The sequence below is a fragment of the Dermatophagoides pteronyssinus genome, unplaced genomic scaffold, assembly GCF_027571235.1.
Source record: "Dermatophagoides pteronyssinus isolate colony J.1.1.1.1 unplaced genomic scaffold, Derpt_VIB-CSIC_2022.12 sq0011, whole genome shotgun sequence".
NCBI lineage: Eukaryota > Metazoa > Arthropoda > Arachnida > Sarcoptiformes > Pyroglyphidae > Dermatophagoides > Dermatophagoides pteronyssinus.
Window position 1 is genome coordinate 174036 of NW_027461535.1, and position 19082 is coordinate 193117.

Consider the following 19082-nt stretch of genomic DNA (forward strand, 5'->3'; position numbering starts at 1 on the left):
CTGCTTTTGTTTCGATTTTTCTTCTTGTAAAAGAAGAAAAAAACAAACAAACAAAGATAAGGAAAAGCCTAATAGAATTTGAAACATTAAGATTTTGATTTTGTTTCGAATGGAAAACCATAATGATGTTAACAAGAAACAAGAGATTTTGGAAAGAATTTTCATTTTGATTCCATCATCATGGATAGATTTCAATTTGAAATTGAATTTTGAAATGAAAAAAAAATGAAAATCCCGGATCATCATTATCGAAATGGAAACATCAAACATTCCTACCGAAATTACATTTATTGAATTTTGATCAGGATACATATCTGATGCGCACAATCAAACACGATAATCAAACATTGACATTTTTTTTGGATGTTTTCAAAAACAAAATGAATGATTCTTGATGTTTCTCTTGCTGAACAAATTACTATCATTAGTTTTTGGATGTCAAAATAGTGATGATGATGTTAGAATCAAGAATCCATCTAGTTCAAAATGAAAAACAAACACACACACACAGTGTATATAATCATGAAAAGAATAAATCCGATTAATGAAAAATATCAAAAAAAAAATGTTTTTGAAAAGTTTTTTTCTGTAAAGTTTTTATCAATTTCCAAAAATGATAATGATAATGATAAACATTCCTTTCTCTCTCTCGAACAACAACAAACAACAACAAAAAACTTTTTAAAACAGAAAAATCAAAAAGTTTGAAAATTTGATTTTTCAAGATGATTCAATTTTGCAAACAAAAAAAAAAGATTACATTTTTCTTTTATCCAGGACACACACACACACCAGGTAACCAAAATCAAAAAAAACTGACCAAAATCCAATTTCAAAAAGTTTTTTTTTCAATGGCACTATTCATTTGATCAATATGGTTGATCATTTTTTGGGTGATTTGGTGAATCAATAGTGTTCATGACCCTAGCCTAGTAGAATAACTGATAAAATAAAAAGGTCATTGATTTATCAAGGGAGGATGGAAAAGAATTTGGCCTAATTTCTACGTTGTTGTTGTTGTTTCTGTTCTAAACAACAACAAAACGGTATCGTCAATTTCCATATTGGAAAAAAATTGACATTGTCATTGAGCAAAAACGAAAAAAAGAGAGAAAAAAGAGCACATATTTGAAAGGTTTTCATTCGTTTCATTTCATTTCAAAACATTCAATAATCATCATCATAATCGATATTGTCGAAATAGTGGTGATGGTGGGGATGGTGGTGCATCAATAGTGTAAAGAACCGAAGCTGACACCAATGGCATTATTTGACACCATCAATCGAATTGGTAAATGATGATGAAAAACGGGAGCATAACCGTGATTAAATTGGATATTTATGATTTTTTTTGTTGTTGTTGTTCAAAATCAAATCAATCAATCAATAACAACAACAACAAGCAAAACGACAACAACAACTGCAAAAGGAGAGAAAAAACTCTTTATTTTTTTCATTACAAAAATCAATCAATCATTTCATTTGTATTGAATCGACGAACCATCCATCGTAGTAATCATAATGTAACAAAATTCGAATTAGGAATCCTATTTCATTTCTAGATTTTTTCATTTTTTCTGTTTTTCATGGATAATTTAAGATTCAGTTCAATTCAGATTTGAGAAAAAAAATAATGATGATGACAACGATGACGACCTAAATCAATTAGTGTAACAAAACAAAACAAAAATCCATAAAGTTTTTCTATGACAAGCAAATGGATTATGAGAGAGAGAGAATAAAGTGTTAAAAAAAATTTCTGGATAAATTAATTTTTTGAAAATAGGCAAAACATTGCCAGTAGCTATTATATTAAAGAAAAGTATTGTGTCATTCACATCATCATCATCATTATTTTAGACAAGAATGATTTTAACCCGAAAACAAATAGCAAGGATGATGACTCATCTCTATTTTGGGCGTCATAGTGTATCATCCAATATAAGTATAGTGCAGTGTTTTCTTTGTTCAGTAATTCAATCCCTCTTTCGAATGCTGAAATCCGAAAGAAAGAAAATCTTCATAATCATCATTATCATTATAGAGAAAATGACTATAGAAAAAGAGGTTTTATTTTCACCTGAATACCCCTCTTTTTTGGCAAATATGTTTGTATTCACAATGATGATATCCAAATTGATCATTGGATTTTCATTCATTCATTTTCAATGAGAGTAAAGTATCATCATCATCCTCAATAAGATTTTCTTTACGAAAAAAGTGTGATGAATATCTGAAAACGTGACTTGCAGTGAAGAAAAGAAAAGGGGTAGATCATCATCATCTTGATGATCGAAACAACAATTCAATTTTCCAATGAATTTTCCAGATCATCATCATTTTCATTAATATCCAAAATAGATGATGATGATTTATTCAAACATAGACTACACATTTTTCCATTTTCATTTCATAATCTGTTTTAATAAAATGCAGTCTACCATACACACATCATACAGTAACGACAACAATGGCAATTATATTATTGAGATTGCATTTGTTGATGGCAATCATCATCATCATAAGCGGCCTTTGAAAAACAAAACAAATGACATTTCTTCATCTACATTATTATTATTATTGGCCAGATTGATGATGATCATCATGATGATAATGGGGTTATTGCTATCCAGATTGAAGAAAAAACCGAACAAAATTGATTGATTTTCTCTCTGTGTTTGTTGTCGTAAATGATTGATGAAGATTTGAAAATGATAATATTTTTTCTTCTTCGTGCAGAAAAACGTGGATGCAAAAATAAATGAAAATGAAATGAAAACAGGATATAACCTTGACATTAATCTGGATTATGAAATTATCAATGAAAAAAAAAATCATTTACCTGAGAAGCAATCAATGTCAAAAATCAGATCAAAACCTGATCAAATTGATCTTGTCAATTCGTACATGGCGAATGGAAATGTGAATGGCGAAAAAAAAACATTCAGGTGTAAAACTTGTGAATCAAAAAACCGACAAACATTTTTTTTGTGAATGTAATGAAAACAGCAGCCAGCACACACATCAAATGTGTGTCTGGCTTACACGAAAATATTCTTGGAATTTGTCAGAAAAAAAAATTGTTGTAAATAATAATAATAATCGAAAAAAGAAAGAAAGATCAATCATCAATCATCATTGATTTGATAAGACAAATAGATTTTTTGTTTGATTGAAAAAAATGGACAAATAGCAAATGAATGAATGGCCAAAACAATTGAAAATGAAAAGTTAAAACAAGATTTTTATTACTGGATTGAAAAACAAAACCAGTATCGGACAGCTTGATTATTATTGATTTGATCAGTTCATCGGATTTGGGAAAAAAATCTATCAACGAAAAATCCGATATTGATCGAAATCCATTTTTGTAATGAAAACAATCAAATCAAACCAAAAAAAACCGGACAAATAATCAAGAAAAGAAGCTTAATTTAACAAAATCATCATAATCATCGGACAAAAAACAAAACTATTGTGGAATGTAATGTAATGTGATGAACATAATTCAAATTCTTCGAATACCTTTCTTTTTTTCTTTTCTTCTTTTTGTGTTTCGGATAGGTATTTGTATGTGTGTAGTAGTAGGGTAGGTAGATTTGTAATACACTTGAATGTCTACCCAGTATACCGAAAAAAAAAAAAATAACCAACATCGTTAAATTTCATTTGGTTGACCATCATCATAATCACTCTCATCATCCTGTATAAAACTACCATGCGAGGGTCATATCTATTGTTCTTTGTATGAAACACACACACACAAAGAACAAACATCCAGAGAAAGAGAGATTGAAAATCTTAGATAATAAGCTAAGGTCGTCGTCGTCATCATTGTTGTCATCGTGTATTTGTGTGTGGTAACATTGATGTTGTTTGCGATGGTGTTTGGTTGATGGTGATAATGATAATCGATGCTGCTGCTGTTCAACCACTATCACTATCACCATCAGCAGCAGCAGCAGCAGGAGTTTTCACACACACAGAGGATGTCTTTTTCTTTTTTATTATCATCATTTTCGGCTAAAGAATGTTTTCGAAAAGAAAATTTAAATTAAATTTTTTTCATTTCAGGATTTTATGATGGTCATATCCGACCATCAAATTATCACAATCATCTTTGTCTTTGATCAAAAACATTTCATTCAGGATAAAATAATTTTCATTTTTGATTGATTGAAACAAATTAATTACTTTTTGTCGCCAATGTTTTTTCTTTTTTGGTTTTTTTGGTTTGATAAAAATTCAAAAAATGAAAATTCATTATTGACAATTGAAAATGATGATCATAATCATCAGACGATAATAATAAAATTGATCAAATGTGTAATTTGGTAGTTTTAGTTTTCAAAAAAATTATCCTTATTACTTTTCTGACATAATGCAAAAAACACACAAACAGAGAGAAATATTTCAAATATTTTCCGATCAGATAAAATTATTCTACATTCTACATTTTCTTCAATAAAAAAGAATAATAAAAGTTTAATTAATGCTAATTGCTTAGCAATGATGATTATGATGAACGATTATGAAAATTCTTTATTCGAAAAAAAATGAAATGAAATGAAAAACGTTAACCACCGTGATAATTCTTATTATTATTATTATATTTTTGTGGAAAGGAAATATTATCGGAAAAAAAACTACAATTAGTTATTGTTGTTGTTTTATTATCATCATTATATAATGATAATGGTGATGGTGGTGAATAACCCAAAACTCGAAAAAAATAGACAAAAACAAACGAAAAACAAGGGCGTTTACGAATCACGCAATATTCAATATTGAGAGAGAGAGAGAGAGAGAGAGAGAGAGAGAGAGAGAGAGAGAGAGAGAGAGAGAGAGAGAGAGAGAGAGAGAGAGAGAATTCCTAAAAAAATACCTTCTTTTTTTTCATATTGAAGTCGAAATAGAAAATCGAGATCACATTCATATGATGATTATGATAATAATCATAAACCGGAAAGATATTATTTTTATTATTTTTTATGAATGAATGAAACACAAGTGCTGATAAATATAATGAGAGCAAGTGAATGAATGAATGAAATTATTGGCGTGCCTTTTCATTGGATATCTCATGTTTTTGGAGTTGCATAACTTGAAAGCTGGAAAATTCAATTTGATATTTTCAGTGGGTGATTCAGATTTTGACTTCCCAAATCAAACACACACACACAGAGAAAACCATTGGTGACATACACACTGAGATATGGCGCCTGCCATATAATTACCATCATCATGATGATGATGATGGGGGTAGATGTCAAAATACAGTACACTTCTGGTTTGATGTGTGGGGAGAGAGAATTGAAAATAACATAAAATCCTACCCACACACAAACACACTTGAACAACAACAAAATCAAAGTTATCACTTTCAATCAAATTTTCACTTGTGATTTTTTTTGTTTGTTTCATAAGAAAAAAGAGAGATGTTACATAATATAATAAGCATCATCGTTGTCAATGTCAATATTACAATCCATTGATTGACATTGACAGGAAACATACACTAAAGCGAGACTAAACGAAGAGAAACTTTACGAAAAACAACAACAAAATAATTAATTTTGACAAGTTGATTATCGCACCGTAAGTAGAAGAAAGCATTACACAGATTTTTTGTTCAGTCAATTATATATGGTCAGCAACAAGAAAAAAATAAACAAAAGGGTAGCATCTTTAGGAAATTTTCCAGAAATTTTTTCTCCCCGAAAAGTTTCTTAAAAGGTATTTTTACCTTTTCGTCTGACATTGATTCTCAGCATATTTATTCAATCAGAAAAACCAAATTTGACAATGAAAATCCGAAAAATCAAAATCTTGATCTCTGTTCTTTTTTCATTTTGTTTCTGGTTTGTTTGATCAAGGTATCATTATTATTTCGTATTTACATTTGGGATTTTAGATGAATATCATAGGATAACCTCGAAAATAATAACAATTTTTTCATTGGCAATTTTCTTTCAAAAAAAAAAATTCAAACATCTTGAAAATGTAAAGCAAACAAACAGAAAATATTGATATAGGGGAGAGAAACGTCGATCACCACGAGAATGCCGGAGTGTTAAAAAAAGCCACTTGAACTTTCAACAACAATAATAACCGAGAAAAATTTTCATTTTTAAAAAATTCTTTCGGTGTTTGATCAAAGAAAAATCAAATTTTAGAAAAATCTAAATCATTTTAGCCGGACATATATCACGTCGACAAAAACATAATAAAAATCCTTCGCCATAAATCAATCAATCAATCGATCGATTTGATTGTAAAAATGATGATAGAAGACAGCTATAGCGGTAGGGGGACAAAAAAAAGTTTAATAATTGAAACTTTTTTCAATGCGATTGATTGATCGATTGATTGATTGATTGATAAAAAGCAAGCCAGCCAGCCAAAAATCCAGATTGATCGATCCATTCATTCATTCATTTAGGAAAAAATCATCAACATCATTTGTTAAGATCATTTGATTAATGAAACAACATTTTACACACACACAAACACAAATAGCAAAAATTGTTTCAAGGTTCGTAACAAACGCAAAAAAATCAAAGGATTTTTTTCCTCTACTTCTTGCTCACCTGGTGAAAAAACATCCAAAATTTGGATTTCAAAAAAAAAAGATCAGGAAGAGAAAATTCTTGTTTTTTTCACCAACTAGAAAATTCTGTGAAATTCCTAGATTTTTTTTTATTATTATTTATAAAACTAATCTACATTTATAAATAAATTATAGAAAAAAAAATTTATCAAACAAACAACGTTTGCCAAACGGAATTATTCCAATGAAGATATGATATGATAACCATAGATATGAAATTCCATAGAGAGAATCTCACTTTTCTGTCATTTTGTTTGACATTTCGTTTTCCTGGATTTTTGATGTGAAAAAAAACCCAATTTCAACCGAAATAAAAAACAAACAACTAGGTAATATCATCTTCCTAATAGAAGAATCCGGTGTTAAATAATGCAAAAAGGATTATTATTCTGTGCGGAAAAAAAGCTAATTATTATTATTTCAAACTGAAAATGGATTCTACGAAATCCAGAATGCATTCTTGGTGTGTGTACTGTGCATGTTTTTCAATCAATCATCATCCAGAATCATCAACCAGAATCATTTATTTACCGTCATTTTAAAACCAGCAAAAAAATCGATTTTTAAATCGACCAGAATCCAAAAAAAAACGATCAACCAACCAACTGAACAACGAAATTGTCAAAATAGCCGAATCAGATAAGACCAAAATAGAAAGCCGATAGAGATGCTTTTAGCGATTTTCTTTTCTTTTTGGTTTCAAAGAAAATTCTTGATAAGAAAATTTTCTCAAAAAAACAGAATTTACGCTAGAATAGTTATCGAATCTTTTTCAGAAAATACCTTGTGCATCTTCCACAACAACAACAACGACTGTTGTTTTCAATTCAATGAGCAATTCAATGTAATGTCGTCTTCGTTTTTTCCAAGAAAATTTCTTCCTAAGGGAAAAAATTTTTGATGGGAACTTTCTTTCTTACAGCCAAAGAAATCAATAAAGCAGAATCCAGAATCCAAACAGAATCCAGAAACGAATGATTTACTGCATCATTTCCTTAAACAAATTACAAGTATTTAATATTGAAAAAGACATTTTCTAACTAAAGCATCATCATAATCATTGATGATTTGAACAACCAGAACAAGCAAAGAAAAACGGAAATAATAATAAGAATTAACAGTGAAAATTTAGCCTATAGGGTTGTCCACAAACAACGAAAATGACATAATCGACCAAACATACAGGGTGTTTGATGGATTTTTCCGTTTTTCAAATGTTTTTTGACGAGAGAAAATCAAATCACCAGAAAAACATCTTGATGATGATATTCAATCAACCATGATTCGATCAAGATTTTGAATTTTGAATGGTAATAATGATCAGAAAAACCATTACAAAAACAAAACAAAACAAACAAAAACAAAAAACATTTTGAATTTTTTCAAGAGGAAAAAAAATTGATTTTGAAAAATTTCAAAAAATGGTCTTGTCATGCATGCCATGGCGCCTTCTTCACATGACGCCAATCATCATCATCATCATCATCGAAAAACATTGAATTTTCAACAAACAAAAAAAAAACAAATCGAACCCAATCAAATTTCAATGATGATGATGACAACAAAAGACGACAATCAAATTCATTTCATCACAGTGTTACAGTTAGAAGAAATCAAAGAGAAAAGAGAAGAGAAACCATAACAAAATTGATTAGCCAAGGTAAAATTAAGGAATATAATTTATCCAAAACCAGAAATGTTGAACAACAAATGTTTTATTAATGTAAAGATGTGATCAGCATCTTATTATCGATTTGTTCGAGAGAGAGAGGTTTGTTCAACTCAACCAATCATTATCATCATTTTACAAACAAACCAACAACCATAAAGGCAATCCCCATAGTGGCCATCAAAGCAATCCCCCTTTCTAAATATCATTGACCAAATGGGTAGATATAGTAATAGGAAATAAAACTGATTATAAGATTTGAACTTTGAACTATTTCTGAAAAGGTAAAAAAAAGGTAGAACTGAAAATAAAGGTCAACGGTCAATCAAACGGTTTGCAAAATAATAATAATCATCATCATCATTCAATCATTCATCCATTTAATCACGACGATAATGATGAATGAATGAAGTGAAAGGTCAAAATACTTTTTTTCTATTCTTTCAAGAAAATGATCATGGTAAGATCTGTTTGTTTGTAAGATCTTTCAGGTTAATTACAAACAACAAGATTTTACAATGTGTTTTTTTGTTTTGTTTCGTTGTTGTTCATTTTGCTGATGTTATGCGGAATATATACCGGTTTTTTGTTTTTTGTTTTTCATCATCGTGCGTAGCCCAGGTAAATTTCCTAGATGATAATAATTTATATTTGATACATTATCGATATTCATAGATCGATATTTACCTAGATCGATATGTTTTTAAAACACACGAAAAAAAACACTGTTAACCTTTCACACTTCATTATTATACCTGTAATATACACAATCATATCTCATCAATCATTTTGACAGGGAAATTTTTCTGTAAAGATGTAATATTTCCAACAACAAAAAAAAATTGTTGTTGTTTTTTGCCTAAAAAGATTTTCGAGGGTTTCTCTTCTTTTTCTCGAATCGGATGATAATTTTCATTACATGAATTATGTCAATGATTAAGAGAAATTCATTCGAGAAAAAACATAAAACTAATAGATTTTTTTTTTTGGATATTAATAATATCCGAGGCTATTTGTTATTTGTTGTTATTATCAAATAAAGATGCTAGTTTTGTTTTGGTCATCCATAAAGATTATCAACAACAACAAAACGAAAAAGTGGATAGAGAATATAAAACAAACAAGCAAACAAAAATATTGGTTTTTATCCGATCAAAATGGTAATAATAATGATAATGATGGTGGTGGTGGTGGTAAAAGAATTTCTGGACAATTTTTTTGGTTCCGATAGTAATAATTATTACGAAACAAACAAAAAATTTGTCAAGACATTAGCTTTCCCTCTCTCCCCCCCCTCTCTCTCTCTCTCTCTCTCTCTCTCTCTCTCTGCCTTGTCTTGAAATGATGTAGATTCTGTGTAAACCAACCAAACAAGACGAAAATAAATCGGATTTATTTTGGGCCAAACATTCATTCATTCAAATATGATAGATTTGAATGAAATGTTAATAGCAAACAACAAACAACAACAATGACAATTTAGAAAATCTTATTTTCTTATTTATATGGAAATCGATATTTATGGAAAATTGGAAATTGAAAGCAAGCAAAGAATCATAATTGAAAAATCTTGTTGTTTTTTTCCTCAGAATTAGATTGAAATGGGGAAAATTTCCAAATCAAATCGAAGAAACAACAAAAAAATGATTCATGATTGAAAAATGAATTTCGAAACAACCGATTTTATCAGGAAAATAAATGGCAATTCTTGTCCAGAAAAAAAGAAAATAAAGAAATTCAATTTGAAAAAAAACAATGAAAGAAATTTTCCTGGAAACAAAAGTTTTTCTTTCTAGTTTCTCTGAAGTTTCTTTCTTTCTTTATTGAGCCACACAAAATAATGGAAAAAAGAATTGAAAATTCCCATGTTTAATGTGAAAAGAATGAAAAAAAAACACGAAAAGGTATCCGGATATCATATCCATTACCGGAGCGAACAGAAAAATTTTTCTTTTTCTTTTTTTGAATTTTAAAGAAGGTAACCAGAAGAATATAACCAGAAGCCATCATTAAAAATTTAAAAATGAGAAACCAAACACTACCAGCATAACAATAATAAAGAAGTTTTTTACACGAAACAGGTAACGCAAAACACGAAACGAAACAAAAACTATATCATCATCATCATCACCCTCATTATCGAAGGTTGCTGTGCAAAAGTAAGTAGTAATAAATTTAAAGAAACTTGCAAATGAAAAAAAAAGATTCGTTGAATGAAACTAAAGAAATAAGCAAAGAAATTTCAAATTTAAATTTTATCAATTTCCAATGAGATACAGTAGTCATCATTATTATTATTTTCAATTCTTGGAAACATTCTTGGAAACAAAACGAAAATGTTCCCGAAATGAAAAAGTATGAAGAGAGAGATATAAAAACGTTGTACAATTCAATTCAATTCAATTTTTTTCTAATAAAATGTTAATTTTTTTTGAGAAAAAAACTTGTTTGAAAATGAAAAAACACAGTGTATGTTTTTTGAAAGAAGGTAGAATTTTCAAGAATTTCTAAAAATTGAAAAAGAATTTTCAATATTAAATTCTTTTTTTTAAATTCTGAATGGTCATTGTGTGTGTGTGTTTGATCAGGAAATTCCTATTATAATATCCATATAGCAGTCATTTTGGTTTGTTGTTTATTTGTTGATTGAGTTTCAAGTTTTCAAGATTTCAAGATGTTTCTTCAAACAAAACGAAAAAAACTTTCTTCAAAACTCTCTCTCTCTCTCTCTCTCTCTCTATGGTCGATGGGTATCTCTCTCCATAAAGTTATATGGATATGAATGACACACACACACTTAAGTGGATTGAAAGAGACATAAGATCAGAAAAAGTGAAAAAAACAGTCACATTTTTTGTTGTTGAAGAACGAAAGAAGAATGAATTTTGAAAATTTCTGAATGTTGTCGGTTGTTCAATATATAAGTGTTTTGGCTATTTTCACTCTGAAATCAAAAAATCAAAAAATTTTGGTTATTTTTGGATGCAAATATTCTCAAATCGTGTGTCACACATTTTCTCTCAACAACAACAACAAAATATCATTACATTATTAAAGTAAAATGTAACTAAAGACACATTTGTTATGATAATTCTCTATTTTTGAATATATTTCAGCGAAAATAAACAAGAAAAATGGCTTCATTTTCCTTCTTTGGTTTTGGTTTCGGTTTCGATTGGATCAACTTTATCAACAGAAAAAAAAAAGAAATTTTTCAACAAAAAATTGGCTTTTTTTTGCACCAAAACACTCGGTTGACTTGGTCACCAAAATCGAAGACGAAGTTAAAAATGCTCTCAACATCATTTCTAATGGCAAATCTCAAAAGAGACCGATAAATAATAACGAATATAACACAATTGAAATGATATTCAAACAAATCACAACTTTCTCTATGATTCTGAAAGAAAATGCCAACAACATATCGTTAGAAATCCTCAACAAAAAACTGGACGAAATCAATATGCCTCCTTCAAAACCGATTAGTTTCGCTGATATTGTAAAATCAGATCAAAACATCATTACAAACAAATCTCGAAAACCTGAAGAGAAAACTATGATCATCTCGGCCAACAAAGATTCTTCCATCACCGATCTCCAACAAAAAGTCCACAACCACATTCGCAATATGCGTTCAAACAACAACAAGACAAAAATCAACAAAATTATCAAATCACGAACTGGAATCATCATAAAAACGCCTACATCTAACGACATTGATTCACTCATCGAAGAATTCAAAAAACAAGACGAGATCAAAAACAACGCAAATATCTACCAAGCTAAAGCTCTTGATCCAACTATTGTGCTCAAAAAAGTCGACAAGATCACGGACAGCGACAACATCAATATCATCCTATGCAATATGAATCCTGAACTTGAAGGCCTCGAAGATGAAATAAAATTGCTTTTCCCGATCAAAACTTCGGCACCTCATCAAGATTTAGTTCTCAGAGTATCGCCAAAGGTTTACTGTATCATCAAAAAGCTCCATCACGTTCATACCGACCTGGAAGTAGTTCAAATTAGAGACCGAGTAATGGTCCGCCAATGCCAAAACTGTTTTATTTTCCATCCGCAACACAAACAGAAGGAATGTCCAAATCTAAAAGCATGTAAAACATGCGGGGTCACCGGACCTCACCAATGCGACCTTATCCAACGTTGTCATAACTGCATTAAGCACCCAATGTACAAATCAAAGAACATCCAACACCAACCTAACAACAAACAGTGTCCTATCTACCAAGATCAAATCAACCGAATCGTAGAAAAAACCTGCTACAACCCTGTGGAAACTGAAACGACAACGACAACACAACAAAATAACGCTGTATTAAACGACATTCATGACCAATAAGATTAGTATCATCCAACAAAATCTACGAAAAAGCATTTTCGCTACAAACGAATTCAAAGAAGCTGTTTCCCAACTTCCAAACAACGACATCATCTTAATACAAGAACCGAACATTTACCGTCCTGAGAATAAATTCAATAACATATGTAAACACATTCTTCTTCACCTGTAAATATTTTTAATTACACTTTCTTTACATTATTCTACTTTTATTCTATTTGTATTTTCAATCTTCATTTGATTTCATTCTTTAAATGGTGCAAACATCCTGTTGGATGACGCACTTTCCCACAATAAAATTATTATTATTGCACCAAAACACTTGGACAAACTGTTCAAAAGTTTTTCTTGTTTTCAACTGAAAAAGATAAGGCATTTTTTGGGTGAAAAATACCATCATTTTTTTCGGTTGTTGTTGTTAGTGGTGGCAAGGGCATCATTCAGAAAAAAAAATTGACTCGAAAGATTTTCAAAAGAAAGAAATTTGATACGACTTTGGTCGACCGATCGAAGGAAAATTCAATTAAAATTAAAGAATTTTTTCATGTTGTAAATTGATCGTTGAAAATGGAAAATTGTGTGGTTTGCCCTGAAAAAAAATGTCATTTAGTTACCAAAACTCATCCATTATCTCAAAGGAAAAACACTGGGAGAAATCAATTATCAAAAGGCGAAAATTTGTAACAACAAAACAATTTGATCTTTGATCGATTTTTCTACTTTCAAGATATCGATCTATAAGATTTTTGACAAAGTAACAAAAACCTTGGTGTTTTTTTGGTTTATCTTGACACCACTAATGAAACATCGAAACAAACATTCTTATCTCCCAAAGTAAAAAAAAGTTTTTCTGAGCCAACCATGTCAAGGAATGTTCAATAAAGACAAGAAATTTTCCAGGAATTTTCTCTTCTTAATCAATAACAAATTTTTTCAGCATCTTTTCCAGATACAATGTTTCTTTTCTTTTCTTTCATTATTACAGCACATCAGATGATGCGGAATTGATCAGCAGCTATTCTGTGATGTGTGTCTATGATGAGTAAAACAAAACAAAAAGCAGCTGACATCATCAAACAAAAATAAGTTTTTTTTTTTGTTTTTTGATGAATTCTTGGTTTCATCGAAAGTTTATTTAATTTGGGTTTTTTGTTTTTGTTTAGCTTATTTCACAAAAGAATCCAAGATGGGTATTATCTTTGTTTTGGATCATCATCATTATTTTTCTTGGAATGTTATACAAAATGTGACAATCCAAAAAAAAACAAAAAAGAAAAGAAAGAAAAAGGAAAATTTTCTGTTAAACTAATTGGATATATCCGAAAAACAAAATAATTATCAGCGAAAAAAAACATAAGAATTTTTCCTGGAAAATTTTCCGAAATTTTTTCTGGTTCTTTCGTTCATTGACATTGTTGTTTTCAAACAAACGAAAACGGAAATCTTTTTCCGTAAACATTTTCTGGATAACAAGATAAATATTCATTGAAAATATAATCAAATAAAACAACAAGGAAGAGAGAATTTGATTTCAATTTTTTTTCACACAATCCTTTTTGACAAAATGAAATTTTTGTTTTCAAATCGAAAATCAAATTGAAAGATGTGAATTGTGACAACTTTATTTCCCCATTTCAATTTCACTGCTTCCCAGTGATTTTCAAGGATTTTTTTCAAAATTCACATCGAAATTTAATGATGTTTGTCCACGAAGGAAATGTAGAAGAAAAAAATGAAATTTTTCAAAAGAAAGTTTCTCATCAACAACAATAAATCACACGGGACACAGCTAACAAACTTGATCAATCAATCGATTGATCGATCGATCGATCGAGAATAACAAGAGAAACGAAAAGATTAAGATCGTTAATCATAGCAGAAATATTATATCCATTTGGATTTTGTATGATGGCCAGAAGAAGAAGAAAAAAAGTTTTTCTCCTAATTTGACAGGTCATGGAAAACCAACAACAACAACAATAATGTTTTCCCCGTAGTTGAAACATGATCAGAATTTTTGAATGGATCAAATTCCAGCGAAGGATTAAATTGTCACAGTAGTTAGTTTGTTGGTTATGGTAGTGATTTTCTAATTAAATGAAATGAATCGAATTCAATCAAAGTAATGGTAAATCTGTCATTTTGGATGAACGAATGGAAATGGAAACTCGCTACAAACATTTCAATCATTTCTGAAACGACGAAAATGTAACACATTTCGGACGTGTGTGGTCAATTACAAGTTTTTTATTTATTTGATTTTTTTTAACGAGAAAAAAAACACTAAATCAACAATGTTTCATCAAATTGATTGCTAATGATGATGATGATAATGGTAATGGTCACTCTCTAATTGACAATATGTGCGAAGAAAAAACATTATGAAAAATTCAGTAGAATTTCTGAAAAGTTTCTCACTCTTTTACACGCCATGAATTTGATTGAAAATTATTTTTTCTGGATTTTTCTCGCTTTTTAATTCATTAAAATTAATTGATATTAGGCAAAATGACTGTGTGTGTGTGTGGTTTTACATCACTAGATTCTATCAAAGAATTTTTTCTTTTTCGTTAAGAATCTTTCATTGAAAGCAAAGCAAAAGCAATCTTTCATCAATTACGATGCTTTCGTTCTTTTCTTTTTAACATCTAAACATCAATTACAAACTCACTAAAAAGAAATTCTTATACAGAATTCATGCACACACACACACAGAATTACGGTTGAATGATTTAATGAACGTTTTTCGTTTTAGTTTTTCTCACTTGATACTTACATCCCAAAATGTTGAAGAATTCCTTGGTGTTTTTTGTTGTTGTTGCTGATTCAGTTGTTGTTGATGACGTTGATTAGATGACTTTGATAAAGAAGAAGAATTTGCTGATTTTAACGAAATTGAAAGTCTATTTGGTCGTTTTGTAATCGATTGTTGTTTAGTTGATTGAATTGGTTGTTTTGGTTGTTGTTGTTGAAAAGTTGGTTCAACCTGATCCAGATCAAATGATGCTTCTGATGGTGATGATGTTGATGAATCAGAATCAGAATCCGATGATGATGATGATGATGCAGTTAATGGTTCACGAGGTAATAATTCATCATCATTATCATTCGTTTGATTCAAAGTTTTTTTATTTTCACTTTTGGTGGAAGAAAGTTCCGGTGGATTTACTTGATAGAAAAATTTACGACAATGATTTGATGAATATCGATTGTATCGATTATTAAATCGATGATGATGATTACGTTGTTTATGACCGGAAGAAGCAGAAGCAGAATTACCATTTAAATTATCTAAAAGACTATGATGTTTTCTTTGTTGTTGTCGTTTTCGATGATCAACTGAATGATTAAATGAATGATTTTTACCATCAACATTATCATCACTTGATGATGATGAATAAAATATTTCAAAATTATCATCAACTATTTTGTCTGTTTTTGCTATCGTATCATGGTTGATAATCTTGGTTGCTGTTGGTGGCCGTCGAATAACAAGATTATGTTGATGAAAATTTCTGGAATTTTTCCCTAAATAATCATCAAGGGTTAATGTTGTTTCATCCAATGATGATGAATATTGTTTTAATTTTTGTTGTTGTTGTTGTTGTTGGCAAAATGATCGTTGATTCCAATGTGAGAGAAAATTTCTTGGTGGTGGCGGAGGTGGTGCGATTGCTGATGGCCGATTCTGATTATCATTTGTCGATGTCGATGGTGATGGACGATTAATATCGGCCGTTGTATCGGCCTGGCTCATGTCGGAATTTCACGAATTAAATAACAACCTTATTGAATAACACCCTTATTTAACAAAACATCAAAAATTGACAAATTCAACGAAGCAAAACGACGACGACAAAAAAATCAAGTGTAATTTGCATAAAATGATAATAACAAGAGGAAATTGGTCAATTAAATGATTGATAATAAGAAAAAAGGCAACCGAACAAAAACCGGAACCACTAATTTAAAAAAAGCAAAACGACTGACGAATTTAGATTTGGTGAATTTTGAATTTGTGAAACACGCTTGGAGCATAAACACACGCGGCGATTTTGGTATATTCAATGGGATAACCAACGGGTGAATGGCATCATCATTTTGTTTGATTTTTTTCTTTCGTTATTTAAAGGTTACAAAATGAACAACAACAACGGTAGCAGTTCCTTTCAATATATTTATTCACAATGCTGCGGTTATTTACTTATTTCACAATCAAAAAATCGACCATTCCATTCTATGATTCTACGAAATCATTTACAGGTTTGTCCGTCAGGTTTTTATTATTATTATTATTTGAAATTTTTCTCAGTTCAATTTTTGGGTTCATTATCATTCGAATGTCAACGTCAACATTTTCGTCAGAATAAAATGGATGTTAAGCACACACACACACACGTTTGTTTTATCATTTGAATGTTGAAAAACCAAACGAACAGAATTCAATCATAAAAATGATGATGATGATGATAACATTTATATATATAGAATTGGAATCGAAATAAAACAAAACAAATAAACAAGAAAAGAAATAAAAAATTCTGTAGAATTTTACGATTCTAATATCACATTGATATTGTACGCAGAATCATAATGCCGGCTTGTAACGTTGTTGTTGATGATTATTTGCGACAAAAAACAACAATAACAAAACAAAACAGCAGCAACGCACATGGATCAATCAATAGAATCATTCATTCATTGAAGAAGCCCCTTAAGGTTAGGAATATTTTTACTTTTTTTAAAATGAAAAAAAATTGATCGAAAATTCGTCAATGGTTGTTTTTGAATATGAAATGCGCATAAACAATTTTTTCGTAATGATACGTTTTTTGAATTCCAAAATGAATGATTAAGATTCATTAAATAAATAAAACACATCAGAAAGAGAAAAGAAAATTATATTGGAAAACGAAAAATTCTGGTTTCTTTTTTTTCTTATGTTTTTTGGTTGATGCTACTATGGATTCTGAATGATCGAAATGATGATGATGTTCAAAATTGAGATGTTCTAGTGAATGTTGGTTGGTAAGTAGACTCTGGCAGCAGCAGCAGCAAAATACTCTGCTTGTTCAATATAATAATCATCCATATACACACTGCAGATATTCTTATGAATTCTGTGTTTTTTTCATTTGCTTGTTAGTGGATGTGAGATGAATGAATGAATCAGAAAGAAAGAATGAAAAAAACGGATGCTATAACCATTACTTGGATATATGAATTTTTTTTTGTTTTTTCGGGTTCGAGTCGTCGTCCTATGATCCAAGCCGAAAAATTTTCCGAAATTTTTTTTTCTCTCTCTATTTCCGTTAGCAGTATTTCATTTTGATTCATCATCCTGGTTTGGTAGTGGCAGCATTGTGTCATGTTCACTTATGGATCTTTCATTTCATTATGGCTGGATTCGACGCTTTTCGACGCTGTTCCAAATATCGAAAAACAAAAATCTTCAGTTCATTTTTGATTATAAGGGAGCTGAAAATGTAATTTCCTGAAGAGAGGAAAAAAATAAGTGTACCTAGCGCAAGCTAGGAACACACATATATGCTATACACAGATGATGATGACGAGAACAAAAAGTAATAAAAACGGACAAGGATTTTTGAATGAATAACAACAAAGAAAAGAAAAAAAAAGTGACAGATGTTCAATGTTAATGTGACACACACACACATACATAAAAAATATAATGAATGACCTACCGAAACAGTCGAAAATAGAAAGAAAAAAAATCAATAGAAAAGTCCATTCACCAAACTAATTGATGAATTTTGACAACAAAAAAAAAGCAAGCGAGACAGACAGAAGGCCAAATTGAATGGGGAGATTTTTTTATTTATTTGGTTCAATAAGTTCTTATGTGACCCTCATCATCAACGATACATTTATAATGACACCATAACAACAATATTAGACATCCGTTCAACAACAACAACAAAAAGAAGATTTCATGGATAAGTTTGAAGAAGCAGGACCACGGAAAATTGTTCACCTTTGTTCCACTAAATTTTACGAAAAGATATTCAAATTTTGTTTCATTGTTGTTTTCGTTGTTAAAATCTAGAAGAAACGGAGAACGAAGAAAAAGTTTTTTTCCGATCGTCTTATTTTGTTTTGTTATTTCTCGGTTTTCAACAAATTGATGGATGACTTTGTTGGGTTTTTTGAAAAACAGAATTTTTGCAAAACTTTTCTGGCGATTATGCAAAATTATTATAATCAAACACGGTAATTATGGTGTGCAACACTTGATAACAAATGATTTGGTTTGATTGGTGGGCGATTATGTGTCCAATTCATAAACGGGAATTGACAAAGACAATGGATTTTTTGTTTTCATTCTGGAAAAATTGGCGCAATTTTTTTTTCTTGAATGTATCTGCCATCTATTGACAAATATTTCAACCAGAAATATATTCCGCCAAAAAAAAACAAACTAA

The 19082-nt window shown here is 29.9% G+C and overlaps 2 protein-coding genes across 2 annotated transcripts in view; one reads left to right on the forward strand and one right to left on the reverse strand.

Annotated features, from left to right (window-relative positions):
• LOC113797696 (uncharacterized) overlaps nucleotides 1–17316 on the reverse strand; it is a 37845-nt gene extending 20529 nt beyond the window's left edge. The window contains exon 1 of the mRNA XM_075821640.1: nucleotides 15416–17316. Coding sequence (XP_075677755.1) covers nucleotides 15416–16396 — 981 coding nt within the window. The 5' untranslated portion in view covers nucleotides 16397–17316. The remainder of the gene's footprint in view (nucleotides 1–15415) is intronic.
• Nucleotides 11512–12934, forward strand: LOC113796022 (uncharacterized). Its single transcript, XM_027346268.2, has one exon. It carries the CDS (start codon nucleotides 11644–11646, stop codon nucleotides 12637–12639), a length of 996 nt encoding a protein of 331 aa, XP_027202069.1. The 5' UTR covers nucleotides 11512–11643; the 3' UTR covers nucleotides 12640–12934.
• Nucleotides 17317–19082: the final 1766 nt, after the last annotated feature.